The 9,804-nt window shown below is 57.0% G+C and overlaps 1 protein-coding gene across 1 annotated transcript; it reads right to left on the reverse strand.

Annotated features, from left to right (window-relative positions):
• Positions 1–482: 482 nt before the first annotated feature.
• NMT1 (N-myristoyltransferase 1) lies at positions 483–7,980 on the reverse strand (the record flags this gene model as incomplete). Its single annotated transcript, XM_009870492.1, has 10 exons — positions 7,849–7,980; positions 6,958–7,102; positions 4,951–5,069; positions 4,381–4,472; positions 3,632–3,748; positions 3,004–3,174; positions 2,533–2,641; positions 1,396–1,566; positions 966–1,133; positions 483–620 (listed from the first exon to the last, which is right to left on the reverse strand). Coding segments are annotated over exons 1-10 (1,362 nt in total), but the record flags the coding sequence as incomplete, so codon positions are not given.
• Between the last annotated feature and the right edge of the window lie 1,824 nt (positions 7,981–9,804).

The following is a 9,804-nucleotide window of genomic DNA, read 5'->3' on the forward strand; positions in this document are numbered from 1 at the left end:
GACAGCCTTAATTTAGGAGACAAGGCTTTTTCTAAGCTAATAACAGGTTCAGGAGAAGTTGCTTCCCAAGAGCCTGGGACGGGTCTCCAGATGCTCTGACCCACCGGAGCCACACGCAGCCCCACAGCCGGGGAGCAGCAACGGGCACCAGGCTCTCTCTGACCCGCCAGTCATCCCAGCCAGAAAAAGGATCGCCCAAACCTCTCGGCAACCTCCTGGAGCTTTCTGAAATGCTCGGTGGCAGAGCAAGCCTGGTTTAAGGCCTGGCTTAGCACACTCCATCAAGGGAAACAAGGCCTCTCCGAGGTGCCAAGGACCAGACGGACGCTGAACCACAACTTCAGGGTGGAGATAAAGCACTAAAGTAAGAGGGTGCTGCCTAAAACCAGCCTCGGGCAAGGCGATGGCGAGGTGCCGGCAAACTCATCTCACCGAGGGGAGAGCCCGCGCGCTGGCAGAGCCTGCCACGCCGAGGCACTGACCTTCTCTGGTGCCATGCTGGGACACTTCCAATTGTACAGGTAATACTGCAGGTTCCCGTCCCCGATTCCAAACTTCAGCTTCTCCAGGAAGGTTTTGTTTTCCATGAGATCCAGTGCATTGAAGACGTCGAATCCTTTCTGTACGGGCAAGACACGAAGCCGTCAGCTCCCCCCACTTACATGCTGGCGAGTTCCTCCCACCCATGAGCTGCCTCCCCCTCTCCCACCCAGCTCAGCACCCTCAGAAGAAGGGACTGAGGCCACCAGGGAAGATCTCAGCACCGGCAAACCCACCCTCACTTCAAATGCTACAGACTTACAGCAACACCTCGTGTAAGACATGAGCAGAGCGCCTGAACTCAGCGCAGGCCACCCAAATCCCTCTCCTGGGCAGCAGATCCTTTAGGATTTGGGCTCGTACAAGCCCAAACGCCCCACGGTTGGCCCTCCCCACAAATCCGAGGGTGCCTCGCCGCCGCTCACCGACTTGGCAAGTATGAGAGCGTCACTCATGAGGTCGATGAGAGGCGTCTTGGTGTGAACGTTGTAGAAGGAGTAAGCAGCTTTCAGGCTCTTGTGAGTCGGGTGGTTCATGATGGTGGAGGGCAGCGTGTAGAAGCTCAGGAAGTCCGTCACCTCCCCTGGGGCGCTCTGGAAGGCACAAGCGAGTGTCACAGCCGGGATAAAACCCGACCGGAGCCTTGGGGAGGCTTTGCCAGTCAGAGCCATGTGTGGGTTTCCCTGTGAGGGGACTCGGGGCAGCTCAGGATGGAGAGACACCAGCCTCCAGCAGCTCAAACCTCCCACCCTGGAAGAGCTTCTCATTTCCCAGTTGCTTTCACAGCTCATTGCACTCTTCCAGCAGAGGCAGAAACCCAGGAAAACACCCCCTCGCTTGCTCCTGCTCCCTCACCTCTACCACGAAGGTGTCGATGATGTTCTCCTGAGGTAAGAACCAGTGCTCCACCTCCTCTCGGCTCATCACGGGTGTCAGGTGGAACTGCTTCAGATACTCGGTCAAGAGCTTGTGCACGGCGGAGATATCCCTGTGCTCCATCGGCCGCAAACCGGGAGTCTTGGGAGTCTACAGAGAGCAGGACAAACCATTCGCACTGGCTTTAATCACCCAAGGGCCCCCCGACGAGCGGCACGGAGACGCTCTCTGCTTGGATCAGCCCATTTCCAACCCCACAACCCAACACTCTTCCCCCGAGCCTGGCTTGAAGGATGGATGCGACCGGCTGTGACCACAGAGAATCTCAGTGGGTCCCAAAGCCCCAGGGCCAGGTCAAGTCCTGCTGGAAGCAGCCTCCTACAAGACACGAGACCTCTGTTTCCTTCCAGATCCAGAGACGTGCCCCAGGAACAGCAAGGAACCGCCTGAGGTTACTTCCAGTCGGGCTCAAGTGCTAATCTCAGGTTGGGATTGCCCAGTCAAGCCCAGACCAGGCAGTATGGGCTGTGTTTTGGGTTGCTGCACCAAAAACCAGAAGGTGCAAAATCACAGTCGTGGCAGGAGGCAGGAGCCCAGTGCCAGCGTGGAACGGGCAGCTCTCACCAGCAGAAGGAAGCCAACAAGGTCAGGGAAGGAGGTGGCAATTTTAATGCTTTGCTGTTTGGTTTTTTTTCTCTCCCATATCCAGCTGGGGAACTTCCCCAGGAGGACAACTGCAGTGACAGGAGCGATCGGTTTGACTGGAGGCTGAGGGACTAACCCAATTCAAGGTCACTCCGAGGCTGACTTTGGACAGATGAAGGCTGTCATACCTGCATTCTCGTTTTACCAGGAGGGCAGGATATGACTCACCACGAAACAAAAGCTCACAGGGTCCTCTAGCTGCAAGAACTTGCTCTTAAAACGCAGGTAATGCGGGCAAAAATAAATAAAGATTAAATAAAGCACAATGGCTTGACAAGAGTCATTTACTACACGGAACAAATCCCAGGTCTCCAGGCAGAGGACTCGACCTTGGCTGAGATGTTTGCGTCTCCAGTTTGCAGCCTCACCCCTCACTCAGCACCGAGCAATTCTGCCCCGACTGGCACCCACCTCGGGCAACCGGTAAAGCTTCATGGTACGTTGCATAGTCATGTTCCTGCTCAGGTGGGAAAATTTGACCTCGATGAGTTTCCGTGGATTCAGGGACCGGTGCCAATACCTGCAGAAAAACACAGTCGTGGTGGGAGACTCGTTCCTGGGCAGCGCGACGGGTCCCACACGGGTACAAGAGGGCAAGCGAGAACATCGCGCCAGCTCCAAAGAGGCCAGAAGCTCCCTCTGAGAAAAACGAGGGTGTCCCGAAGCATTTAAACTGCAGCAAGTTGCCTGGCTTGTGGTGTATCAGCAGCAAAGCTACTGGATTTCATTCTGGAAGGACGGTGTGGGGAGAAGAAAAGCGGGCTGGAAGCAATTTCCTCTGTCCCAAGGAATCCCATACCTGCTAAAAGGGGATCTTGGCAAGGGAAGGTCTGCAGAGCAAAATCAGAATCGAAACCTGTTTGGAGAAGCCTGGGCCCTCACCTGCAAGTCCCCACAGGCTTCGGCAGCACCACTCCCGCGGTGTAAACAGCCTGAAAGATCCCCTCCAGATGAACCCGCCGCGTGATCTCGCGGATCAGGACCGGAGCCACCCGTTTCGAGCGCAACTTTTTGTGGACGCACAGGAAGTTTATCTCGACCATCTTCTTCTCCCTTTGGGAAAGAAAACAATGCAGAGCGTGAGACCCAACCGTCCTGACCTGGGAGGATGGGTCCAACGCCCTGGGCATGTTACCTCCAGCCCCTTCAAGAGAAAGAGGAGTCAAAGCACCGGGGAAAGCCAAGGGCTGGGTTTGGAGAACTCTCCTTTAAGCCGTTACTCAAGGTTTTCCCAGGGAAAACGGTCTCCATCCAGCTCTGGAGGACTTTGGTAGGACAGAGCTTTAAGCTCACTTTACTCATTGAGGAAAAAAGCCTCCACAAGCTGTCCTCGTGCAGAACTTCACTGCCCACCTTAAATATCCCCCATCCTCTCTCCCGAGCAAGCGAAGCATTTCCATGGCTGAACAGCTGGTCGGGGAGGCCAAGGCAGCCAGATCTCCTCAGCGCTTCCAGGAGAGCCCCACACGCCACCGAGGGGTGAGAAACGCAGCCGAGCGGCAGCACTCACGTGTCGTAGATGTGGATTGTGGCCGGAATCGCGCTGATAAACCCAACGAGCTTCTTGCTGGAGACAACCCTGACTCCGCAGTGCCACTGGGGCAACCAGCCCGGAGGACGCAGCGCCCTGGAGAAGAAAACACGTTTCAGAAGTCACGTCCCGTCAAAGGTCCCCAAGGGGACCCGCTCCTGCCTCCCCACCCTGCCCCGGGACACCTCCGACAGTGTGACACGGCCACGGGTTTGCAGGCAGGAGGAGGGGAGGGTGACAGTGCTGCGACAAGGCAGGACTGCCCGGATCCAGGGCAATTCCATGGCCAAGGTTTAGTTCTTGCTAGCGACACGGCAGGAAAGTCATATTCCTCGATTCACGGATGCCCCGAGGAAACACGAGCTCCAACAGGTCTCCCAGTGTTATTGCTGGCAACGTTACTTGGCAGCCACCTTCATCCTACAGCTCCGGGCACTGGGAAGTTCCTCAGCTCCGTGGATTTTTACAAACACTTGAGGGATCAAACCAAAGAGGAGGAAAAAAAAGATAATCTAGTTGTAGGCTCCCATATCTCAAAGAAGCCCGAGGCAGGCAAGGCTTGGCAGGAGACCTCTTTCACAGTGTACCTGGGACGTGGTGACAGATGGGGAAGGGAGATTTTGGGAAGAAAATCTTTTGGGATAAGCAAAGGCAGCTGCAGCGCTGTCACCGGGATCAGGCTTGCCAGCATCTGACACCCTCCCCTCTGCAGCCGTGGTGCCACTCACCACAGCAGGAACTCGGGAGAGTAATCGAACCGGAACATGTTGTCGTCATCCTCCACGTAGTTCTCATTCAGAAGCGTGTACAGCTCCTTCAGCTAAAGCAGGAGAGACCCAGCAGGTCAAAGAGAGTCGTTCAGCCATCACACGCCCCAGCTGCCCGGAGTCGGGACCCTGAACGCTTTTCATGTGGCCACAGCCATAGGAGCCACGTGCAGCTGTGTCCCTGCTCTGGGCTCCTAAAGCGGAGCCGCTGCGGGGCAGGGCAAGCAGCAGGACACTGCTGCCCTCGGGTCACCTCCCAGGGAGATGGGTGATGGTCTGGAGGGTCTTCCTGAAGGGAAAATTCCTGGCTTCAGGCATCCTTACATCCCCGTGCAGAAACCAGGCCAACCTGGCTGACACGGGGTGGGTGAGAGGGAACTGCACGCTGGGGGATGTCAGACCCGTCTAACCCCAAGGAGATGGCGTGACCAGCAAGCTGGAGAGTTGCCCGGTGTGGTGAAGGACACGTTCCTGTTCCCAAAACCACGCTGGGCAGCCCAAGCGTGGACCTGCCGAGCTGCTGGTACTCACCACGCCTCTGTCCCCAAGGTCCAGGGCGTCCCAGGTGAAGCCCTGAGGCAAGGTATATGGCTCCTGACGGATATTGTCTTTGTCCGGCTCAACGGGCCCGTGGGTGTTGACCACTTCTCCTGGAAGAGGAAGAGCTGTGAAGATGGTCTCTCCCGTTTGAGGCCAAGCCTGCGCGACACCTCGATCTGGTGACCAACGTGCCTCACGTCTCCCACCCCAGGTCCCCGGCACGAGCACCCACTTCACCCACCCGGGTTGTTCAACATGACACGGGGGCAGAAAACCAAACTCCTCTTTCAGGGGCGACGGTGGAAGCGATGGGGCAGCAGAGAGGAAGCCACCAAACCGAGCTGTGTCCTCCAGGTCCACGCGCGACACCTCGTCCTTCCCCAGCCCCACAGCCCCGGCGTTTTCCAAAGAGCCGCCCCGTCAGCCGGTGGCTCTCTCCCTGCCAGCCCTGGCCCCTGCCATTTGGCAAGAGTCACTTTTTCCTTCTCACGGCCCTTAAAAGAAGAGCTGCGGCAAACAAGATGACTTTTGTTGAGAAAACACTGACTCCTGAAGCCCCGTGGATTCAGCCAAGAGACGTCGATTCAAGCACCAGCTTTCTCGAGGATGTCAACACTCGAGGGCTGCCAGGAGAAGCAAGCCACGCTAATTAGGAATTCCCTTAAAAAGGGATTGAAAAGGTTTCCAGGCAATGGCAAAGTGAAGAAAAGCCCAGAGCGAGAACTGCCCCCATCAGGCCCACCCAAGGCAGCTTCCAGAAACGCTCACCCCTGGCACTTGTCTCTGCTTTAACACCCTGAAACCCAGCCCCTCTCAAAATCCTCACAGCGCTTCCGCGACCCGACCCGAGCAAGGGCCACAGGAGATGCTGGGACGCGGTGAGTGGCCGGCAGCCCGAGCACAGCCAGCAGGCAGGGAGGAGTTTGTGCTTCTCCTTCCCCAGGAGATACTTCCCACCCTTCCTCCAGGGTCTACTTGACCAGGAATGCTGCTGTCACGGCCAGAATCCTCGGGGAAAAAGGGCAAATGTGAGGTCGGGCTTTGCCGTCTCACATAGACCCACGCCCCGGCTATGGAATCGTTTTGGGTTGGAAAAAACCTTTAAAAGAACTGAGTCCAGCTGTTAAAACCCAGCAGTGACAGGTCCACCTTAAACCCTGTCCCTGAGCACCACATCTCCCCGGCTTTTAAATCCCTCCAGGGATGGGGACTCCATTTCTGCCCTGGGCAGCCTGTGCCAGGGTTTGACAACTCTTTCGGTGAAGAAATTTTTCCTAATGTCCAACCTAAACCTCCCCTGGTGCAACTTGAGGCCGTTTCCTCTTGTCCTGTCACTTAGTACTTGGGAGAAGACCGATCCCCACCTCACTAAAACCTCCCATGAGGATTTTCTCAGCATAAAACTGAGACCATTGCTCCCAGAGAACAGTCTTTGAGACCAAAGAAAACCTCAGGCTGGTGCTGACGGCAGGAAAAGGGAATCAAATCCGTGCGTCTGCAGCGAGACACAACCCCATGAAGGAAAGTACTGAGCAGCCAGTTTGAAGTCAGGACAAACTTTGGGAAAATCTAGAAAATACAGGCTTGGCCTCATTCTCAACCCCTAGAAAGGGGAGAGCTGGTCAGCTCCAAGTCCTCCTGGCCTTGGCAAGAGGAACAGTGGCAACATCCTGCATGAAACTTGGCCACGGAGGGGCTGTGGAGACCCAATTCAAGGGCTGAAGACAGAGATTAAGTGATGCCCAAATGCAGGAGGCGTCAACTGGGATGTCTGAAACGGCTCCTCGTCCCTCTCGACCCGCCCCAGTGGCGGGGATGGCTGCTCCGTCCGTGATGCTGAACGCTGGACAAGCGTCACCGATACCTTTGAAACACTGAGATGCCGTCCAGGGACTTGCTTGCTGGCCAGAGACCTTCTCCTGGGCTTCTTTGAGCAGCCTGGAGAGCATGAGGCTTGTCCCAAGGAGCACGAAACGGCGACAGGCTGTACGTACGTACCTAGCTTGGGCACGGGCTGCGTGTCCCAGAACTGGTAGCTCCTCTTGCTGGCTTCTTCCATGGTTTTGGCAGGGCCTTGACCTACTGAGAAGAGCTCGATGGCTTTTTGAATCTCCTGGATCCTCTCAGCAGGTAAAGAGTTCACCTGAAGGCAGAAAAGGAGGGCGGAAAGGCCAAATGAGTAAGCTGAGTCACCAGGTCTGTATTTCAGCCCCTCATCAGGGGAACCTGGGGCTGACCCTGCCTTGGGGCACTGCCAGAAGGAGAGAGCGGGCAGGAGAGTCCCTTCTCAGCCTGGATCCTCTTGTAAATCTCTACAAGACGGATGAAACCTTCTACCAGCCACGCACCACACACCTAGACCTGGTTTCAAGGGACAAAAGGGGTGACTGCCAGCACCGGGAGGGACAAACCTCGCACATCCCACACTCTGGCTCCCCCCCGCCGCGGCCCGGGGGGGCGGGGTAAGCCAGACCTTGCTCTGGCCCAGCTGCTGTTCTTATGTTAATCAAGCAAAAATCAACAACATCGGATGTTGCCCAAGAAGAGGAAAATGCTTTCCTTGTGCTGGCAGCGTGGCAGTTTCCTGCCTGCGAGGAGGCAGCTCGTGTCTGCAAAGAAGAGCTTGGACAGCCCAAGCCTCTCACCACGACACGGGAACCGCCGGGGATACCAGCCAAGGCCGGTGTTTACCCCAGAGACGCCTCCTGCAGCAACAGGAATTCCCATGCACAGAGCCAGGCTGGGAAATGACTCCAAACCTTACAATTTTCAAGCAGCCAAGTGCCTAAAACCAGGACTGAGTGACTCTTTCCTTGCCCTGAGCTACCGTGAAGAGGTGCAGGACGGGGCTGCTCTGTAGGGCCGCGGCTCCGGGAAGGGGTCGGTCACCTTCACTGCCTGATCCTGAGCCTGGTCGGGCTGATCTCCTCCTTTCTCTTTCTTCCGTTTGGGTTTCTTTTTCTTCTTTTTGGCTCCGCTGTCATTTGCTGGACTCAAGCCGCTGAGGAACAAAAGAGACATCGTTGGAGCCTCAGGCTTCTCTTTTGGAAAACATTCAGAGGGCTCCTGAAGCTCTCTAAAGAAAACACCAGCTCCCCGCTCCAAGCCTCCAGAAAGACAGTACAAGGTGCACAGGGGGTGCCGCCACACGCCCTCTCCCCAGCACCCCACTCCCAAAAGGGGACCAACACCAACACCTCTCACTCTGCAGGTGAGCCCCGCGCCGCTGATGACCCCGTCTTTGCTGTCGCGTCGCCCCGCTTGGCTCCACAGACCCAAATCCACCCAGTGGAGCGGCAGCGGTGCCCAGCGTAAGGTTTTTCCTCCTCTCCAAGCCTAAGGATGGTCATGGGAGCAGCAAACCCTGGTCCAGCCTTGGAGAGGAGACACCGCAGCACGTCCAGGCACCACGTTGGCCGAGGATGCTGCGCCAAACATCACCTCACCTGCAGACGTGATGATCCGGTGAGACGGGAGGCTGCTAGCTTGGAAAATTATTATATTGTTATGCTGGAGCTGGAAAATCAGGACGCTCTGAGGCAGGATGGGCGATGGAGCTGGGGCACCCCAAGCCAACGGTCCCCAAAAAGAGCCGTGGAGAGGATGGAGCCACGGAAAATCCCAGCTGGGAGCCCGTTGCACCCAGTGGCACACCCACGGCCCCTAAGGCCGCAGCCCAGCATCAACGGGCACCAGTGCCCACACCAGTGGCTAAAAATCAGAATGAGACCTGCCCCAAGGACCCCACTGCCGGCTGGGATTCCGTGGGACCTGTCCGGGCCCTCCTGCGTCCAGGGACCTTGTCCTCTTCTTCCCCAAATCTCAGCTCAGGGATCCAAGCCCATGTTATTTTTATTCTATGGCACAGAGGTGTCTCCTTCCTTACACCCCCAAAACGACTGCCACTTGCACAGTGGGGACAGATCATGAACCAAAGGCCAGACTGGAAACTCCGCCTGAGCACCGCTCGCTCCCAAACCAGCTTAAGGTCTTCAGCAAACACAAGAGAGGGGTGAAGAGGGAAATTAAAGAAGACACACGCTGGAGGAGCCACGGGCATCATCTAACCTGGGCTCGTGCAAAGCACGTGATGCTGTCCCACACAGCATCCCTGTCTCCCAACTGGAAATGCAGAGATTTGACAAACGGACCACGCGGTGGATAAGGAAGTGGTCGGATGGTTGCGCTCACAGAGTCGCAGTCAATGGCTCGATGGCCGAGCGGAGACCCGTGATGAGCGACGCTCCTCAGCGGTTGGTACTGGGGCTGCGTAAGTTTTGTCAGTGACAAGGACACCGGGATCAAGGGCTCCCTTGGCCAGTTTATCAACAACACGGAGCTGTGTGGGGCAGCCGACACGCCGGAGGGAAGGGATGTCACCCAGAGGGACCTGGGCAGGCTGGAGAGGTGGGGCTGTGAGAGCATCAACAAGGCCAAGGGCAAGGTCCTGCCCCTGGGTTGGGGCAATCCCAAGCACAAACTGGGCAACAAGCGGGCAAAGAGCAGCCCTGCGGGGAAGGATTCGGGGGTGCTGGTTGAGGAGACGCTCAAGACAAGCCAGCAATGTGTGCTGGCCGCCCAGAAAAGCCAACTGTGCCCTGGGCTGCGTCCAGAGCAGCGTGGCCAGCAGGGCCAGGGTAAGGATTCCGCTCCTCTGAGACCTCACCTGCGGTTCTGCATCCAGCTCTGGAGCCCCCAGCACCAGAAGGACACGGACCTGTTGGAGCGGGGTTCCACAAAGATGGTCAGAGGGCTGGAGCAGCTCTGCTGCGAGGACAGGCTGAGAGTTGGGCTTGTTCAGTCTGGAGAAGGCTCCAGGGAGATGTTCTAGTGGCCTGCCGGTGA

The sequence above is a fragment of the Apaloderma vittatum genome, unplaced genomic scaffold (genome assembly GCF_000703405.1).
Source record: "Apaloderma vittatum isolate BGI_N311 unplaced genomic scaffold, ASM70340v1 scaffold20125, whole genome shotgun sequence".
Classification (NCBI taxonomy): domain Eukaryota; kingdom Metazoa; phylum Chordata; class Aves; order Trogoniformes; family Trogonidae; genus Apaloderma; species Apaloderma vittatum.